Source organism: Delphinus delphis, chromosome 8, assembly GCF_949987515.2.
Source record: "Delphinus delphis chromosome 8, mDelDel1.2, whole genome shotgun sequence".
In the NCBI taxonomy this organism is placed as follows: domain Eukaryota; kingdom Metazoa; phylum Chordata; class Mammalia; order Artiodactyla; family Delphinidae; genus Delphinus; species Delphinus delphis.
Genome location: NC_082690.1, coordinates 33,000,485 through 33,021,265, shown reverse-complemented (window position 1 = coordinate 33,021,265; position 20,781 = coordinate 33,000,485). Strand labels below are relative to the sequence as shown.

The 20,781-nt window shown below is 39.5% G+C and overlaps 1 protein-coding gene across 12 annotated transcripts in view; it reads left to right on the top strand.

The window, feature by feature from the left end:
- The first annotated feature begins 754 nt into the window (after nucleotides 1-754).
- The window catches only part of YAP1 (Yes1 associated transcriptional regulator), a 107,436-nt gene continuing 87,409 nt past the window's right edge, over nucleotides 755-20,781 (top strand). For 5 of the 12 annotated variants that reach the window (XM_060018065.1, XM_060018058.1, XM_060018054.1 and 2 more), the window contains exons 1-2: nucleotides 757-1,497; nucleotides 4,322-4,572. In XM_060018065.1, coding sequence (XP_059874048.1) covers nucleotides 1,174-1,497; nucleotides 4,322-4,572 — 575 coding nt within the window. In that variant the 5' untranslated portion in view covers nucleotides 757-1,173. Of the gene's footprint in view, nucleotides 1,498-4,321; nucleotides 4,573-20,781 lie in introns of all 12 variants that reach the window. The other 7 variants (XM_060018063.1, XM_060018064.1, XM_060018057.1 and 4 more) reach the window with 3 other exon arrangements.

Below are 20,781 nucleotides of genomic sequence, written 5' to 3'. Positions count from 1 at the left end.
AATCACACTGAGTCACAGATCTAGTCTTAAAGCTTCAAATTACAGAAATCGTTTATCCCTTTCAAGTGGGTTTTGAATATTGAGTGGAAAGAAAATCAAGTTAATGTTAAGAAAAAATGGACCCTTATTAAAATCAATGTCTGTTACGGGTACCATTTTAAATTCAACCTAGTTTGAGGATTTGAGCCCACACTGACACTCCAGTTGGTCAAGTCGGGCAAAAGCGGGGAGGGTTTAAGTGGATTTATACGTCCCCTCCCAACTTCTTTCGGCCTTGGCTGTTTCGCATCTCGGGGCGAGCTGGAAACCTTTCAGCCTTTCCCGAGAACTGGCGGGGAAGGGGCCGGGCTGGGAGGGAGGACTTCCTGCGGCCAAGGGCGGCCGCGTTCGCCGCAGAGATCAGAGCTCCGACCCAGACCAGACCCAACGTTGGTCGTCGGGCCGGCCGCCCTCCCGGCGCTGATCGCCAGGCACGCTCCCCGCCGCGGCCGCCCCCAGGCCCCAGCCCCATGAAGCACTGTGGAGGCCCGGCCCGCTGGCGGGCTGGTCACGTGCGGCCGGGAGGGGCGTTGGAGGCCGGGAGTCTGCAGGAATGTAGTTAACTTGCAGGGGAAAGTTTCCCTCCGCGGATGGCCGCGGATCCTGTGCGGGCGGGCGCGCAGAGGAAGGAAGAGCCGGGAGGAGGCGGAGCCGCGAGCGGCTCGGGCGGGCGGTTCTCTCAACTTTAGTTTTGGCGTCTGAGGCGAGTTTCTGTCTCAGTCGGGCGCAGCCGCCGCCGGGGAAAAGAAAGGGAGGAAGGAAGGAAGGAACAAGAAGAGGAAATAAGAGAGAAAGGGGGAGGGGAAAGGCAACTAGCTGTCCGGCATCCGTCAAGGGCGTGAAGGAAAAAAGTTCTCGGGCGCGCAGGTCCGGGTCTCTCGCAGCCCCTCCCGAAGCGCAGCCGCCAGACCAGTGGAGCCGGGGCGCAGGGCGGGGGCGGAGGCGCCGGGGCGGGGGATGCGGGGCCGCGGCGCAGCCCCCCGGCGCTGAGAGCAAGGCGAGCGCCGCTCCCGCCGCCCAGCGCCGCCGGCCCGCCACCCTCGCCGGTTCTCCCATCTCGGCCCGTCGAGCCGGGGCGCCCGGGCGGAGCCCTTGCCCGCCTGGTCGGGGTGCGCGTCGGGGGAGGGAGAAACCATGGATCCCGGGCAGCAGCAGCCGCCGCCTCAGCCAGCCCCCCAGGGCCAAGGGCAGCCGCCCGCGCAGCCCCCCCAGGGGCAGGGCCCGCCGTCCGGGCCCGGGCAGCCGGCACCCCCGGGGTCCCAGGCGGCACCGCAGGCCCCCCCCGCCGGGCACCAGATCGTGCACGTCCGGGGGGACTCGGAGACCGACCTGGAGGCGCTTTTCAACGCCGTCATGAACCCCAAGACGGCCAACGTGCCCCAGACTGTGCCCATGAGGCTCCGGAAGCTGCCTGACTCCTTCTTCAAGCCTCCAGAGCCCAAGTCCCACTCCCGACAGGTAACCTGGCCGCCCCTCTCCCCACTTTCCCGTCGGGCGGGCCCCAGGCCCGGGGGCGCTCGGGAGCGGCGGCCGCGAGCCCTGGCCGCGGAGGGGGGTTCCGGGAGCGCTAGAGAGGTGGGGATGGGGGCTCGCGGAGAGGCGGGGGGACTGGAGGCGCCCGCCGGCCGCGGCTACGGGCTCCCCACTCCTCCCGGAGTCCGGGGCCGAGATTTGTTTTTCCCCTTGTAGTTTCTCTCAGCGGTTGCAGCCCCGGGGGGCGTGCTTTTCCCTGCCTTTTCTTTCTTCCTGGGGTTCTCGGGAGGTTGGCGGGAGTGGCAGGGGAGGTGGGGAGGAAGGAAGGGGGTGGGGAGAGTCGGGCCCGGGCCGCGGTGGGCTTGCACAATGCGCGCGCCGCCGCGCTCCGCACCTTCGCTCCCTCCGCCGCCGCCGCCGCGGGGCCGGGGAGGGGGAGGGGGGCCTCTGGCATCTGTGTGTGGGTGAGCTGCCAGCGGCGGCCGAGTTTGTGAAGTTGAGCCCTGGGCCCCCTTTCCTTCGGGGCCTCTCGGTCCACTTCAGTCTCCTAGGGAGTCAAATAATTGTTCTCTTGTTTTCCAGTGTTGATTAGGGGTGGGGGTTGAACCAGTCCATTTAGTTTCTCGCTCTTTCTCCCCCTCCCCCTCCCAAAAGCATTTATTTTCTTCGCGGCCCCGGCGCTTTCTGAATACAGGATCCAGACTTTCCTGGAAGTTGTTTATGGAGTTAGTGCTTTCACCCCTGCCCTTACCTAGCGCCTTGGAAGTCAGGCAGGCTTACTCTTATCAAACTTAGTTGGTTCACGTGTTGGCTTCCCCGTTGGAGACTATTATTTACAGTTTGCCGAAATGCTTTTAAATTAGCCACATCTACACGTTGCGCAGGACCTGAGTTGAGCTTTACCGTGCTTTGGTTTTAACAGAAGCCTTTGATAACGCACTGCAGGTTGACTCATAGGCCGAGTCCTGCCTAGTTCAACTGTGATTAGAAGTTAATGTTTGGGAAGTGATGACTAATTCGAGGCTCGCCATTGCTCTTTAATTCTTATTGAGGATATGAACATGGCTGTTCCACATACACAACGTTCGATTACTTTGTCAACGTGATCCAACATTAAAGTGAAACTATTATGAAAGTGTTAACATTCTGACCTGTCCCAGAAGATTTGTTTAGTGTAGGTTTTTATTCCTTTCCTTACTTTTTTAAAAAGAGCTTGCTTCAGGCTAAACTTCAGCATAGGAACTTTGTCCAGAAGTTAATTGGTTTTCCAAATACTGCGATGTAGTTAGTCCATTCGGCTGTAACTTGAGTGGGAAGAACAGTTATCGCCCCACTCCCATCGCCCCTCCTGTTTGCAGCAGGCCTGTGGTGTGTTCTCCTGCCTCAGACCAAGGGGTTTTGGAACTCAGAAAAACTCACTTAACCTGCTGACAAAAACCTGCGTTAAGGAAGAGGAAGGAAAAACAATTTAGCAGCTTGCCCCAAATACTTCAATTTGTAAGAAGTAGACTTAGGTATGCTTTTTTCTCTTACCCCTGGAAATGAGTTTCTGGACTCATTATGGGTAAAAATGTGTTGGCATTGCACCCCACAGTCTACACGACTATGCTGTTAGTTAATATGTTTTGAAAGTATAATACCCATAGGAGATTGAATTCCCCATTTTGTGGCATCTATAAGCCGTAAAGAATTGCAACTAAAAGTTGCAATACTTATTTTTCTAGTAAATAATTGCACAGTAATTTATATCAGCAATTTATGGATTCATACTATTCATAATCTATTGTAGTTTTGTTTGTTTTAATGCCTTTTTTATCCAAGTGTCGTGCATCTATAAATTTGACTTTTTATTTCTGCTAATGAGTCCTAATTCATTCTGATTGGAAACTCAGAATGTACATGATTTAACATCAAGGCATAGATGCATCTGCTGATTGCTTTTAGTCTTCCTTACTTGCCTATATGAATCTAGGAAATTCTAACTTTTTGATAAACCCTAACTCTTCAGTTAAGGAATTTAAATAACTGTACTAGATTATGAATACTACAAATGTGGGTTGTAAATACTATTGTTCACAAATTATTGGATATAAATTCATATACTCATTTTTCCATCATGAAAAAAAGCTATTTAACAAACGAGAAAACTTGAGGCTCAGAGATTATGATATTGTTCAGTGTCACACTAGACAGCTTGGACTGGAACCCAGAACTTTAGGGTCTGAGTTCAGGATTTTTTCTGCTACTACACAGTTGTAAATATGTTTGTAAATTCTTAAGTTATATTGTAATGGAATTGTTGGCATCTTTATCATCTAGGTACAAATATATGGCTGGGTTTTTATTTCATTCATTAGGAGGCTTTTAAGAATATTCGGATGTTTCTGGATCTTTTGTATTCCTTAAAAGTTGTATAAATTTTGATGGTTGCTTTATTGATGACATTTGTCCATGGTGAGAAAAAAATGACAACTGTTGTGTGTTTAGGACTTGGCTTGGAAAAAACATTCACTGTGTAAAACCTAGTTTAAAAAAAAGAAAGAAAAAGAATCCATAGCTATATTCCTTGGGTTTTGTTTATACCTAGAACATTTTAGAACTTGGAAAAGCACCCATACTGCCTTGGCCTTCACGTAAACATTTAAAAGTATCCATCTGCAAACCTGTATTCCTCTGTGTCAAATATTAAATGTTGAAATGTGCCTTTGGATTTAGAATTTCATTGCAACCAAATATCTATCTAAGAAATCTAAAGGGACTCTCTTTGAAAGCAAATTTTAAGAAATCTTTGTTTTAATATTCCTAATAGGCCAGTACTGATGCAGGCACTGCAGGGGCCCTGACTCCACAGCATGTTCGAGCTCATTCCTCTCCAGCTTCCCTGCAGCTGGGAGCCGTATCTCCTGGGACATTGACACCCACGGGAGTAGTCTCTGGCCCAGCAGCTACACCCACTGCTCAACACCTTAGACAGTCTTCTTTTGAGATACCTGATGACGTACCTCTGCCAGCGGGCTGGGAGATGGCAAAGACATCTTCTGGTCAGAGATACTTCTTAAAGTAAGTGAAAATAATGGTAGGAGATAATTTTCTGGTACAAAGATATAAAACGTCATTTATTTTTATATTGTACTTAATATTTATGTCAAGCTCAGTTATATCTTCCATAATTCTTTTTTCAGTTCAGTATGAGCTAAATACCTTCTTTAGGTAATGTTTTGAAAGCTTTATGGATTCCTGGTTCATAACCTTTTAATAATCTTTTATTTTGTGGCAATTTGGATGTTCTCCTTTTGAGTTTGTGCCAAACCTATTAACTAGCCTAGCTCAAAACTGAAAGGATACCATGAAGAATTTCAAATTGTGAGAGTTTTGGGGCTGGCATAGGTTTATGAGTATGTGCAGTACTACTTACCTTTTCTACCATTTTACTGGTAGAAGAGAACTATAAAAATAAGGAGGAATTTCCTAGGAGTCTAATATTATAGTACTTTAGGTTGTGAGATGACAGACCCTTTAGCTGCAGTTTGATGTGATTTACCAGTTTGTTTTTCCCTCAAAGGGTAAAGAGAAATATGAATTTTCCCGCTTGATATACAAGCTCAGTGTCAAACTTCTTCGAGCTAGCAGGCCTTCAAAACAGAATCTCTCTTCTCTGGGAAAACAAAAACAAAGCCATTGGGTTATTTGTTTTTATCAGCCTTATTTTTTTGTGTGTTTAAAAAAATGGCAAAATTTCATTGAAGCTGAAAAGATCAAAATAGAATTTCGTCCCTTCTTGTTTTGAAATTATAGGTAGGACCTTAATATTTTTATTTGGTGTGTTTGGAATAAGTATATACAAAATGTTTCCTAAAAGTAATTATTATAGACTGAAATTGATGTTTTCAAAAAGTTGCTTACTTAGTATTGTTTAATCATGTTGAGATAATAAAGTATAAAAAACAGTCCAAGTTTTGATTGTGATCTGTCCTGACAGTCTACTCCTAAGGGAAATGTAACATTTATTCATTAGATCAGATAATACAATAATGATATTGTTTTGTTGTGTGTCTTAGTATTTTATATTGATTGTCTTTTGGGGCAGATTGTTACTTTGCAGTGTAAGATACAGTTTTGTGACAAGCTTATTTAGAAGAGCAGAGGAAAAAGTTTGATCTTAAAAAGTTTCTGCAGTTTTTTGCCCCTTTTCCTCCAACTTTTTTCTTATATTTTAAATTCGTTTTCTGGTGTCCTGGTATCCATTTCAAAGGGTCAGGTTTCAACCAGAACAATAAAGGGCCTGAGACTGGAAAGTACACACAAGTCTGGCAGACTCATCTGCATGAGCAAGATTATTTGTTCTCAAGCAGACATCCAGAGTAAATGATTGAAAGAGCTACTAGCTGTGAGGGATGTGTCTTGAAGGGAAAGGAGTGGAAACAAACCAGGTTGTTAGGAAAAAGAAAGGCTGTACTTTTTTGAACCTCTCCCTGCTGGGTCACATGCTGACCTGGGGAGATTTTTAAACAGCTTAATAGCTAGCTTGCCTCTCTTCTTTGGTTGATGTTATAGCTAAAAGTCTATGATTAAAGAGCAACATTTATGCTCCTCTTTTAGTCTTTTGTATCTTGTAATAATTGCTTCTAGGTGACATGGGCCTACATTTTTATTATTTTGAATGATCTTTTTGTTTTGACCTGAAATGTTCTATACTTTATTTTTTAGTTTCCAATGGTTCTTCCTTTGAGAAGTGTTTCTCTCAAAGATGGATTAATGAAGGGTATACACACGCACACACCACACCACCCCAAGCACCCCGCTCAAGTGAGCCTGTAGCAAAGGTAAACCAGGACAAAATGATACGAAAATTATGCCATATGGATAATGGTTACCATGGAAATGAAAAACTGGGAAGAAGAGAGATAAACATGATTATTCTTTAAGATTTTTGAGGGATTCTCACGTGGAAGTAAAAGTAGATTTATTATATGAGAAACATGAAGATTTTTGACACCATGGAATAATTTTCTCATATCAAACCTTCAGGAATAGAAATGTTTTCCCTATTAGATGTGTCTTGGTCAGTAAAAGCAGGCAAAATCATTGATTATTTGGTACGTGTCAGGAAATGCAGGGAAACAACTAGTTGTTGTCTTGCGACCTTAGATGAATGACTTTGAAGTCAGTTGGCCCATCCTATTGTTTCAAGGCAGCATAATTACTGAAGGATTATAGGTAGGCAACTATTGGGATTTTTAAAGCCCTGCCTAGGTCAGTGAGATTTTCCGAGGAAGACTTGTACCTTAGGTTGGCAAGTGATAAGGAGGAAGTATGGTACTGGCTACAGTTATCAATGACACATATTCAAGTTCTGGTATGATTGTGAAGTATTTTTAAAAAGCTTAGTCTGTATATTGGGTATATTTGTTCTACTGAATTTACTGTTTAAAACTAATTTCTTCAACATTGTGTATTGAGCTTTATTTTAAAATAATTCTTTTATTGCTCTGAGAATTATTGCTTTCTTCATCTGTCTTATAGTTTTCCTACAGGAAATAGTTCTTCAAGTAGTTGGTCAACAACTTCCTATTTCTTTATAAGCTGCTGAATAACTTCCTGAATTAGTATTCTATAATATTTCTTGTTACAAGGAGTGCTCTTACTTCTCAGATTTATTTTATTGACTCTGATGCCTTGCAACTATTACCACATACAAAGAACTTCTTGTGTAAAATGTACCATATAGGACCTTATAATTTGATTTTAGAAATCTCATCCAGTAATTTTAGAAGTGTGGAGATTTGCATTGTTTTAATAATCTTCTAATTTTTAAGAAGTCATTTTTGTTTCATTTCTACTATCTATCATTTTCTGAATAACTGGCCTCAGTGTTTTTAATCCTTGAAGATCCAAGGTTTCTTGTGGCTGGGATTTTATTAAAATTATTGAGTATCTTGATTCACAGTTTAAAAAGGTATGTTTTTCAGAGATTTTTTGCATTCTGCAACATATAACTCAGCCAATATTCCAACATTAAATGAACTTACCTTGCAGGTGTTATTAATTGCTACAAATGGTTTGATTCTTTTTCTATTGACCATGTATCTTGTTTCAGAAGTGAATGCTCCACTGCCCTAATTAAAGCTACTTCAGACATGTATCAATTAAAGGAGATGAATTAAACTGTTTCTTGTTATCGTAATTTGGTCTTGCTTCTTCTCCCAAACACTTGCCCAGCAGAAGACTATGAACACATACAGTGTATACATTGTTACCGTAATAAAGACTAGATGTTTTAAAAAGGAACAGTTTCATTGAGAATAAGCTGTTCTCTTTTTGGTTTCTTGTTATATCAAATGTAATCCAAATGATTTCCCTTTAAGAATGAAACGCTTGTAATATTGCCCTTAACTGTTGATTAAGCTGCCAAAAGAAAAAAATAACCATAAACAGTTGAAATTGCAATCACAAAACATTTCCCTAATATAATAAGTCAATTATACTTGTTTTAAAAATCCGAAAGCAGAGTATTTCCCTATTTGAGGGAAGGACTGTCCCTGCCCATTTATCTTGCTGATTGAGGCTGAGTGGAGAAAGGAGATAAAAGTATGCCCTCAGCTCTCAGAAAAAATGCTTGCTTCTGCTTGGTGGGTGGGCACCCCGGGGAAGAATGGCCCATGGTGCCACAGTGATTTAGGTAGAAAAATGCTGGTGAATCTGTTGGATACAGTGGTAGAAAAAAAAAAAACAAAACAGTTGGAAGATAGTGGATGTGACAGTAAATAGAACATAGAGATTAGTTTATTTACTGGGGGAAATAATGAGTATTTTTAGAGTGAACTAAAAAAGTACTTAACCTTTATCAAACTAGATGTTTAATTTCAGCAAACTCAATTAGCTGCAAGATGGTAGGCAAATTTTCTTTAAAAAGTAACATTGAAAGCATATTTCTCCCCCAAAGCTTCATGTTAACTATAAAGAAAAAAGCCTAGGTAATATTCAAATAGTTGAAACTTTAAAAAGTTTTTGAAACCCTGAGATCAGTCTTCATTAGTAATGTAGAAGAATGTTTTACAGTATAGTTGGAAAAATAATGTAAATTAGCATCCCCAAATAGTAATGCTAGTATGACTCTGAAATGTATTTTATCTTAAGACTTTTGGGAAGAGGTAAACTCTAAATCTAACCTTTTAGTTGTCAAAATATTTAGTGAAGTTTAGGCTTAGGGCAAATCAAAGTGAAGTTGTTTTAAAAATCAGTTAAGATTATTCAAACTTAATTTGCTACCTTCAGTAATAGCATAATTTAGCCATTAATTATGACTTGAAAGTTTAATAGTAGTTGAGTAGCATTGTATAAAGGAGGGTCTTAAAGAGCTGTGTGGTTCAATAACTATGGTTACTAAGTGATGCACTTTTTACAAGAAAGGCTTCTGATTCGAGGATTGATCGGAACTTCAAGCCACGAAAGGGACGTTGCTGTTTTTATGAAGAATTGCTTCGTGGTTCTGCTCAAGTACTGTAGCACCAAGTTTCCTGGGAACAAGTACTGCTACCGTGGAAGCACTTCTATTTGCGTAGGGCTTCACCCCTTCTAAAAGCAAACAAAAGAAGTTTGGTATAAATCACAATGGTCTTTTTTTATTCCCTTCTCTTTAATATTTTACACAAAAGTGGTCAGTAGTTTAATCCTTATTTGGCTTTTAGCATGAGAAGCATCATAATCTTTAACACATCAAATAATAAGATGTTGTTTCTCTGAATAATGTTGCAAATTAACAAAATAATGCAAATAGGCGTATCTATTTAAAATATTGCTGTTTTCTTTCACCAAATATTTTCAGTGCTTTATTTGTGGTTAGTGCTGTTACTTACCTATTTTCACTTTAGTGTGCTTCTTTTTTTCTTCACAGGATAGTGTTAATCAATAGACTTTTCAGATTTTTCAGCTGGGTCTTGCTTTGCGGGTGGTGAGGGTACATTTTGTTAAAAGCTCCTTTCTTCCTCTTTCAATTTCTTACTTAACCCAAGGTGAGGAGATTTTTGATTATTTTTAAAGTAAGGTCTTTCTTTATCCAGTAAATATACGTTTTAGAGAATGAGCTTTTTGATACATGCATGAAAACTTACTATAGACTAGTTGATCTGGGCTTCAGAGTAAAAATGACTTTCTTCAGAGTGCTACTTTGTGCTTTCACACAATTGAATGTGGATTTACGAAGTTCTTTGAAATGTAACTTCTCACATATCCTGAAGTGACTGTAGTATGAAGCAGGGTTTTGGGAAGGAGCTAAACCCTATCTAGGAGGTGGGGGTAAGAGGTGGATTTTTTTTTTCTGTACAAGCATGAATGTGGGGTTCTTTTGTTTTATATTTATAAAAGTTCTTCCTTCCTTCGCTTCTTTCCCCATGTATCTGATTTTGTGGATTTTTAATAAGGTGTATTTTTTTAATTACAAAAGTAACACATGTTCATTAGAGAGAATTGGAAAATTCAGGAAAGGAGAAAGTTTGGGAGGAAGCACCTAGATTCTTCTGCCAAGGAGAGATGGTTGAACATACTTGTTTATATAGTCTTATCTATAAACATATATTTTGAAATTTAATTTTAGGGGAGTAACATATACATAGATTCAGAAAATCCCTTAGTGCTATTAGGGTTATAATGAAAAAGAGCAGTTTTAACTCACTTTTCTTTATCTATGGCTTGCATTCTCCAGAGGCAAACATTTCCAGCTCCTTTGAGATTTTCCCCCCTTTTAAAAATTCCATATTTATAGAACACGTTACACTACCATTTAAATTTTTTTTTTTTTTTTTTTTTTTTAACTGTACGCGGGCCTCTCACTGTTGTGGCCTCTCCCGTTGCGGAGCACAGGCTCCGGACGCGCAGGCTCAGCGGACATGGCTCACGGGCCCAGCCGCTCCGCGGCATGTGGGATCTTCCCAGACCGGGGCACGGACCTGTGTCCCCTGCATTGGCAGGCGGACTCTCAACCACTGCGCCACCAGGGAAGCCCTAAAATTCATTGTAAAGATTACATTGTTTGGAAACTCAGTCTTCAGTGTGAGTGGTGCCCTTTAAAGTTTTGCAGTATAGTTGCCCTAACTGTCCTTTGGTCCTAGGAAAGATTTCTTTTATTAGTTCCCGGATAATTTCTTCCAGTCTTTTTAATCTTTTCGCTGTTTCTGGAATTCCTGCTTGTCAGAATAACTCTTGAATTTTCTTATCTTTCCCGCCTTTTGTTATGCTTTCTGGGAGATTCCTTCAACTTTAGCTTTTAATTTTTCAGTTTTTTTTTTCACCCCAAAAAGGTATTTATCGTTCTTAATTTCCAGGGAATCTTTTCTGAGTTCATTGTTCCTTTGTTATTTTTAATAACATGCTGTTCTTATTTCATGGATGTAGTAATATAATATCTCTCTAAGGATATTATAGTGGGTGTTTCTTTTTAAATTTTTTCTGCTTTCAATGTCTTAAGTAGGCTTCACTGGAGAGTAATGTAACAGGAACCAACCAGGCCCTGAAGTTGTGGGAGGCCCTAAATGTCATTATCTTTGTTAGGTTCTCTTGTAGTGGTCAGTTTCTCCAGATAAAAATCTGGCAGTCCCCTCTCTAGAGAGCATTGCTGGTGGTAATGGGTGTTAAGATGGAGAGCCAGTGTTTTAGGGTTGAGAGTGTGGGGTTTCATCCTTGCTCTTGGCTGTGCCAGGTATGTGAATCCAGATCCTCTTAGTCTACTTCTCTGGAACATGAATTTCCCATTTCCTGCTTAGGCCAGGGAGGGGGTGTGCAATAGATTTTTAAAAGTTCTTTGTAGGCTTGATTTTTGTGAATCCAATTTTGCAATTATTAGGTTGACTCTATAAAGTTGCCAGTTTTCTAAGCCCCAAACAGTAACTACTGCCAATTTCGTATTATTTGACTTAAATATTACAGGATCACTTTTTTTTAACTAGTTTTTTTAAAAACATATTTATTCTTTGTTTGTTTATATATTTGGCTGTGCTGGGTCTTAGTTGTGGCGCGTGAACTCTTAGTTGCAGCGTGCCAACTCTTAGTAGAGGCATGTGGGATCTAGTTTCCTGACCAGGGATCAAACCCTGGGCCCTCTGCATTGGGAGCACAGAGTCTTAGCCAGTGGATCACCAGGGAAGTCCCTACAGGATCACTTTTAAATCAGTACTTAAATAAATGCTTTTACCAGGCAAATGATTACTTCAGTGACATTGGTCTTCAGCATCGGTTTTGCTACTTTAAATCTTCATATGTTAGATTTTCTTAAAGGGGGGAACTGTGTACTTTGACACTGGGGTGCTTGGCATCCAGCAGTGTATGAATTTGTTCAGAGGGTTTGGATTCTGAAATAGTGTGAAGGGGCAGAGAGACTGGAGACTTAATTCCTATTAGTACATAGAATAATGGAGCTGATCCTATCTGTTTTTATGTCATTTTCAAGTTTTTTGTCTAGTATACACAACTTAAAAAAGTTGGGCTTTAAAGTAAAATAGCCTTATGAAATCAGTGCATCTGTTTTCTTTCATTCCTTCCTTTCAGCTGGTTTTCATCAATATAGATGGTAGGATAAAGAAAATATTTATGCATATCTAAGTTCATTAAATAGTTATTGGTATACTTATGTAGGTTAACCCCCAGAGGTGTATAACTTGGTTTTATCTTAGTTTAGGTTGTTGCTTTCCCTAGCAAGTGCTCTTTTGATAGCTCAGAAAAGTAGCCTGTGCTGTCTTCAGTAGGCCATTGTAGATGTCATAGAGTAATAGTAATAGAGTGTTTTTTACATATAAACTAACCATGGAGATGTAAGTAGTTAGAATTTTATGAAAACTGGGTTTAGGTTAAAATGGATTCACTATAGGTAGTAACAGAGATGTGTTAGGACCCTTTGTTGTTGATCTCAAGTGAAATTTCTTCAGATCCACTTTTCCAGCAATCTCTTCCTTGAGTAGTTAAAAAGCAGTTACATATGGACATTTTTTTATAGAAGAGGAGGAAGCAAACCTTTTAAAATCTGCATAAAATCTTAATTGACCAATGCAAAATCAGACCAGAACACTCTAACATCAGAGAAGAGTGCTAAATGATACTGAAAAGGCGGATACCTGGGGGTTGTAAAAGGTATTAAGTTGAATGGGGTAGAGGAATGGAACAGAATTAACACAACTTAGTTAAATAAGTAAAGAAGTGTGTTAAAATAGCAAAGTACTAATGTTAGAAATGAGCTAAATGAGATTTCTGAGACCTTGCCTGGTACTAATCCTTACCAGTGATAGGGTCACAGTTAAGATTTACCAAGCTCTCCTGGCTAATTTTTTTTTTCTAAGATGGAAAAAAAAAAAAATCTGTGGAAGAGTTGGCCAAAATACAGATGTTTCTGTTTTTCCTCTACACATGTTCAGACTGATACAGGTTATGTTTCTGAAATCGTGTAGTCTGGATGAGCTCCAGATGATGTAATAGGATCTGTTAACCCCTCCCAGCCGGAGGGTGTGCAGACTTTCCTGTTAAGACTGGTACAAATCTCTTCTTGTGGGTGATACAATAATCACTGTTTCTAGACAATGATATGTGAAATTAATATTATTGTCCTCAAACACAATATTGTCCTTCAGACACAGAAGACAAAGCATGCCCTTTGTGTACCTGTCTATTCTTCAGTTTTCAGTTAATGCCCATCACACTACAGATAAGAATTTGCCCAGCTCCCTCTACTCCCTCAAACACAGGGTGATTTTGCTCAAAAAAGACCCACTTGGTTCTGGGTGGTGTGTGTTGGGTCACTTACATTAACGTGGTTGTGGTTTCTTTCACCCTGCTTATTCTTAGTTAGCTTCTTTGAATTCAGTATGTGTGCTTAGTGGTCTCTTCATTTCATAAACACTTAACCTCTTGGTTTTATGTAGCAGGCATTGTTTAAGGGTTCACTGAGTTCCCCTCTGTAGAGTTGGGACAATATTAATAACATATCAGTCTTGATAGACCAGGTGGGTCTCAAGACACCATTCATTGCAAGTCATCTTGTTTACCTTTTCATTGCTAACTATCTCTCAATGGAGAAGCTGTGGAGGCTAACTAACTATAAGCTCAATAAAGATAGATTTTGTCTTCTCTGTTCAGCCTTGTGTATGTAGCTCTTGATATATTTATTGGTAGATGATGTCCCTTAGGCTGCTCATTTATTTCAGTCTATTGGTTGATAGTCACCCTGATTGATGCCTATAGTCCCTGCTTAATTATTATTGCTGTGTAACTCCATGCTAAAAAGATGCTAGAGTATTTACTTGTGTATTTTTAAAGTTAATTTTGTAAGTTTGAGATTATTCTTAAACTCAAATAACTACAACTATTAAAAAAGATAATTGTGGGACTTCCCTGGTGGCGCAGTGGTTAAGAATCCGCCTGCCAGTGCAGGGGACACGGGTTCGATCCCTGGTCGGAGAAGATCCCACATGCTGCAGAGCGACTAAGCCCGTGTGCCACAACTACTGAGCCTACACTCTGGAGCCGGTGAGCCACAACTACTGAGCCCGCGTGCTGCAACTACTGAAGCCCGCGTGCCTAGAGCCCGTGCTCCACAACAAGAGAAGCCACCGGAATGAGAAGCCCTCGCATCGCAACGAAGAGTAGCCCCCACTTGCCACAACTAGAGAAAGCCTGCACGCAGCAACAAAGACCCAATGCAGCCAAAAATAAATAAATTAATTTTTTAAAAAAGAAAGATAATTGCTTATTTTTAGGGTATAAATGAATAATAGTTCTACTTTAGGGTTACAGATTTGTTCCATGGACAGGGAATATTTGACTGCTTTAGAATTAAATGAATAAGAAATAAAATTACGTAGGTGTAAAAATGATACCAGTGAGTAGATTACTATGGGAATTCAGGGGAGAAGTAATGAGGTTGTGGCATTGGGACCTCGAAGAGACAGTACTCAAGTTATGCTTATAGAATTAGCATTTTCAGCTCAATGAATGTGGGGGCATAGGAAGTGGGGAAACAAAAGACAGCTGCAAAAAGATTTTCTGGTAACAGCCAAAGTGCTTGCCCTTCCCGTTTTGAATTATGTTTGCATCTAACATATTATGTAATATTAATGTATTCTAATATAATATATTATACAATATATAAATTATATTTGCATTTACTTTCATCAAAATTAAGTTATTAATTGTGGTTAAATCTGCACTCTGACCTTGGGCATTTAAAAAAACAATTCTAATATCAAAACACTTGAAAAACCACTAAATGGCATGGTTTTATTCACTGCTTGGGAAAAAACAAAGTTTTAAAAGTGAAGACCATCTATTACAGACCATCATTACATGAACATTGTCAAATATAGTTGTATCCCGTATGCATTTTTTAACTTTATTTTCATGTTACAGCCTATTTAAGATTTTTTTTTTTTTGCTAATTTTTGACAATATTATTTGTCAGGAAATGCTAGTTAAAAGGGATTGTTTTCATTTTTCTGGTACTTTTAAGTTTAGCTTAATGTTTATCTGTTTACCAAGTAAACTTTATTAGAATTCGCAAAATGAATATAAACCCTTTTCATTCCTTGATATTATTGCTGGACAAATTGAATTAATAGTAAAATATGCTGTAAAAAGTTACAATTTTTACTTTTTAAAGTTGGTAGGAAAGCTGCTGAAACATTTTCTTTCAGAGATTTAAAGAATTTTTTAAATTAAGCTTTAGAATTTGTTTTAGACAGGCAGAATCAGATAATTTAGTCCATTGTACATTACCAAAACCAAATAAACATTTGAGTGCATATTAATTTTATTAAAATAAATTGTAAAACAAATCTAATATTCTGCCTATCACTATTATAAGCTAAATTGTGTCTTTTAAAACACTCCTATTTTAAATTTATTAATAAAACTTCTATGGGACACAGAGCAGCCAGAATTCTTTACCTAAAACTCAGTTTAACATGGTTTTGGAAGGATGTTGGGAGTTTCAGGAATTCCAGTAATTAAGAATTGAGTATATTTGACAGCAACATATTAGGCCATCAGGATTTCAGCTGTTTTATATTAAGCCACATGGAGGTCATTTGCTCTCACTGGTTGACTTACTAAACTGGGCTGCCATACAAAAAACCACGGACTGGGTTGCTTAAACTACCACCTAGTACTTCTCACAGTTGTGGAGGCTGTGGAGTCTAAGATCAAGTTAGGTTTCATTCTGAGGCTTGTCCTCTTGGCTTGTAGGTGGTTGCCCAGTTGGGCACAGAGGTTTCCTTATGTGTTGGTGGGAGCCTTCTAGGGGGATGAAGGCAGAAGCTGCAAAGCCTTCTGAGGCCATTGCATAATGTCACTTCTCCTACATTCTGTTGGTTGAAGCTAGTGACAAGGTCAGCTCAGATTCAAGGGCTTGGGAAGTAGACTGCCTCTTGATGGGAGGTACTGCAAAATATGGTGGCCATGTTTTTCAGCCTACCACACTTGGATTGGAAGTTTTTAAAAAATAATGTTCAAGATTGGTGAGTTATCACCTGAGGCCTGAAAATCTCAGGGTAAAGCATGTCACCGGAAAACAGTTTATACCGTTAACATGTAAAATCTCATTTTTGGTGAATAATATAAGTTGGTAAGTGTTTCCTCTTGAGATGCCATCAAATCAGTCAAGTTATTTATAAACCATTCAGTAAGTTAGACAGAATATGGGCTTTTTGATTACATGTCAGCATTTATATTTAAGACCATGAATTCTAATTGACATCTAATTGTAACTCTTCTAAAACTTGACTCTGGTATTTTATTTTTAAAAACTGCCTTGTTTAAATTAACTAAGGCATGAACTCACATGGAAAATTGTAGCAGAAATGGAACCTGGATTTCCTGGTACTTACTTGTGTTTGATTTAAACACTACATTGCTGCTTTCTTTCCCTACTTGAATTCAAGTAAGAACAATCTTCATTGTTATTGCAAATAGATTTGAGTTTGTTAATTGACTGATCGTTGAATTTTTGTTGATTTACAGACTAGTAAGTTATCTGAATTATCAAGTTACATATATGTAAATATCTATAAACATAAGTAGTGCAGGAGGTATGAGTGCTCACAGTTACCTTAGAAGTTTATATTTATGGGGTTGCTGCTTCCCCAAAGTGTTTTCTGTGACCACACCACAAGTGTCTAGGTTTCCAGGTTGCTTATGAATGGACATGAAGGAGCACTGCTCCACTGGGAGTTAATAAAGACATTCTCAAACATTTAATTTCAAACTTAGTATACATCCCTTTTTCTAAAGGCCTATAAAAACAACAGTTCTTTTTCCTTTTCATGAAATTGCATGATTATAAAAACTGACTTAATCCCTTGTAATTTTTGTTACCTAAAAGTTGAATTTAAACAGTGGATCAGATTTCAGCACTGTGATTCATACTCCCAAAATGAGTAACCTGGTTAGCAGGATATTCCTACTTGTTCTCTTGAGGGTTGTTTTTTTTTTTAAATGTCCATGGTTACTCCTCCATTTTTGGTAGTGGAGTTCTATTGGGTCTTTGAAGAGGCTTTACAAGAAAAAAGAGCAGCTATTTATGGAGCATTTCCTCAGGCCTGCAATTTGAAGCCATTACAGCAAAGTTGCTGAGCAAGTCGGTGATGACATGCCAGCAGTCACTAAGGCCCCCACCCTGCAGCCTGGGCAGAGTAAGAGTTCAGGACTGCTGCCGTGTGGAGTTTGCCCTCTTCAATTATTGTCAATTGCTTACTTTTTAAAGAGCAGGAAGGTTTCAAGCATTCTCAACCTACTTTCTTAACAGATTATTAAGGGACTATAGAACAGAAGCTAGTTTTTAAGTTTTCAGGAAATAGTTCAACATCCAAGAATAGAGTGACTCCTCCATCCCCCACTCCCTTTTAGTTAGTTAAAATCAGGTCACCTTATCAAATGCAGAACTTGTCCAGCAGTTTTGCTTAAGCTCACAGAAACAGATAACTATTACAGGAATTCCACGATAATGTATATAGCCTTTAGATCTGGAGTCTATGTTTGAGAGGAGTTTGATTTTCAAAGTTTAGGTAACTTTGTTGCCTACCTAACAACATTTCTCTATAGAGTTTTGTTTTTTTAATAGTGATAGAAAATAAAACAAAATGGTCTCATTGTGGGTTTTTGTCATCAAGGGATGAAATTGGATTGTCTGATTGTGGTTGGAAATTATGTTTGATTAGTTAACAGCAAATGATTAATTGAAAGCCACTAAGCTTCAATCCACTCGGGGTAAAATTAGTAGCCGTTTTATCTTAAACAGGACACTTCTAATATGTGAATTTTGCAAACTTTCCACTCTTTGATGTCAAACTTTTAAAACTTAGTAGCTTGTCTGTATTATAGTCTGATGTCTTAAAATATTTAGACGTTGTTCCACAATTGTCTTCATCTTTTTAACAAAAAAAATGTATTTTCCACTGTTCTGGATTCAATTTCAGGAAAATTTTAAATGAGAAAAATCATTTTTAGCAATACCTATAATTTTAAGAAAGCATCAGTTGATAAAATCAGGAATTATGTTATAAGAATTGAAATCTGCTTTTAATTCAAATTCTTTAAAAGTACTGACATTTGCAACTATGATAATCTAGGACAGTGGACCCCAACCTTTTTGGCACCAGGGACCAGTTTCATGGAAGACAGTTTTTCCACGGATGGGGTTGGGGGCATGGTTCAGGCAGTAATGTGAGCGATGGGGAGCAATGAATGGGGAGCAGCAGATGAAGCTTCGCTTGCTCACTTGTCACTCACCTCCTGCTGTGCGGCCTGGTTCCTGACAGGCCGCAGACCAGTACCAGTACCTGGAGATTGGGGACCCCTGATCTAGGATATTTGAAATGGTTTTCTAGTCACAGACATTATCTATAAAAGGTGAGTTATTTCCTAACTTACTATGTCTCTACAACTCCCCTCAACCCCAACCCCTCCGCAAAACAACCCATGATAGTCAACAACATAGACTAAAAGGAAAAAGAGAACAGTATCGTTATAAGGTGACTTCCAAATTACTAGGCCTTTTAAAAATGGCACCCTAATCGCTGAATAATCCTCTTGAATTTCACAATTAGATTGAGTGAAATAATGAGTTTCTTAATTGTGGTAGTTAAAATTGAGAGAAATTTCCTAGTTCTGTGACCTAAGTTGAGTTTTAGGACATTTCTATATTTTACTGAATGATAGCTTTTGGGAAACTGCTTTTTGTATTTCTTTGCCCTCGGACCCCCTAGCCCTTTTCAAGGAACTTTATTTATTATTTATTTAAATATTGCCACACATTCCTTTTTATTGATTGATTGATTGGCTGCATCAGGTCTTAGTTACCGCACACAGGATCTTTTGTTGCGGTGCGCGGGCTTCTCTCTAGCTGTGGCATGCAGGCTCAGTAGTTGCTGCATGCGGGCTTAGTTGCCCCGCGACATGCGGGATCTTAGTTCCCTGACCAGAGATCAAACTGGCATCCCCTGCATTGCAAGATGGATTCTTAACCAATGGACCACCAGGGAAGTCCCCCAAGAACTATTTAAATGAAACACAAATTCCTTCAAGGTTCAGCTCAAGATGTTAATTAATTCCCCTAGAGTGTCTTCCTAGATTTTTCCTAGCCCCAAGTCTGCCTTGGAGTCCCCTCTTCTGGCCTCCCATGAACCTTTTTGCATCAGGAGTATGGTTTCACTTACAACCTGTTGATATTGTATCCCCCTGCACCTAGCATGGTGCCAGCACATACCTACTAACCGCTCACCAGAAAATGTTGAGAATTGCTTTTCAGTGTTGTTCCCAGTCATTTTGGAAGCACTGACTTATTTTCATCTGTTTTGATGCCTTCAGAAAGCTTCAGCACCGTGCTTGGAGCTATGGAACATACAGATTGAGAACCAAGTGGTCCCTGTCTCATTTAGGAGGCAAGGTGTGTGAAATAAAAATGGTACAAGGAAATGTGTAGTTGACTGCTAAGCAATATGGTAAGCCCTGGGTAGTCTAGATTAGTAACCCAGAAAAAAGAGATTGTTGTGCTGAGTTGTTAGAGGTTTGTAGAAGAGTCTGGTCTTTGGTTGTATTTGAAGGATGGGATGGATAGGATTAGATAGAGAGGATATTATTCTGTACTGAATATTGAGTCCTTTTTTGACTTTGCTTTATTTGTGAATGGTTTTGTAACTTGACAACATGTGATTTTAGTAAAATCCTATGTCTGGTAAAAAAAAATTTCCCTCTTGAATTTTAGTTACCTCGTTACTTGTCTCCCCCACTGGATATTACAAGGCCCAGTCAGTTCACCATCATGTCTCAAGCACTTAGCTTAGTGTCTGGCATATAATAAATGTTTAGTAATATGGCTGGGTGGCTAATTACCTACTCAGGAGCCTTGGTTTCCTCCTCTGTAAAATTACTGGATTGGAATATATGATTTCTAAGAACTTTTCCACTTCTAAGATGCTGTGAAAATCAATGAAAAAATTCACATAAATTCCCAATCTATATATAAATGTCAAATTCCTGATGTGATGTTGTATTTACAGTGCTTTACATTTAGCATAAAGTATACTAAGTTTAATATATAAATACCACCATTAAGCAAAAACACTTAGTGATGTTGGCAATAGGAGGGGTATATTTAAAGGAGGGATTTTTGTTATTGTGACTTAACTGTAAAGGAAAATGAAAAGTAAAAGAGCTCTAACAGTGACGTTAAGGGATGTAGGTAGAAATTTAAGATGGAATTGGTATTTAGGGCCAAAGGAGTTAGAAAAGAATTAGAAAAGAGAGGGCTGACCTTTCTAGATAAAGAATCAGTGATTAGTTTGGGGGTATGGTTTTGTTAAGAACACAAACTGATTCTAAGAAATATTTTGTATGAGAAAATACTAACATATCACTAATTGTTTATTATCTATTAAACTTAAAATAAATATTAGAAAAAAGAAATTCAAGATTTAAATCAGCTCTTTCTCATTTGTAACTACTCTGTAGCACAAAAACTGAGAGGCAGTCACTGTCTCTTAGAGCCAAAAAAAAAAAGCCTTTAGCCTCTGAGAGAAGAGCCAATTTGTTTGTCAGAGTCACAGCATAGTAGTCCCAGACACTTGCCATATTTTCAGAATCTTTTCTTTATAGTCAGTTTTAATTTTCGACTGTTTTTAATTAATTAATTTTTTTTGGCTGTGTTGAGTCTTCATTTCTGTGCGAGGGCTTTCTCTAGTTGTGGCGAGTGGGGGCCACTCTTCATCGCGGTGCGCGGGCCTCTCACTGTTGCGGCCT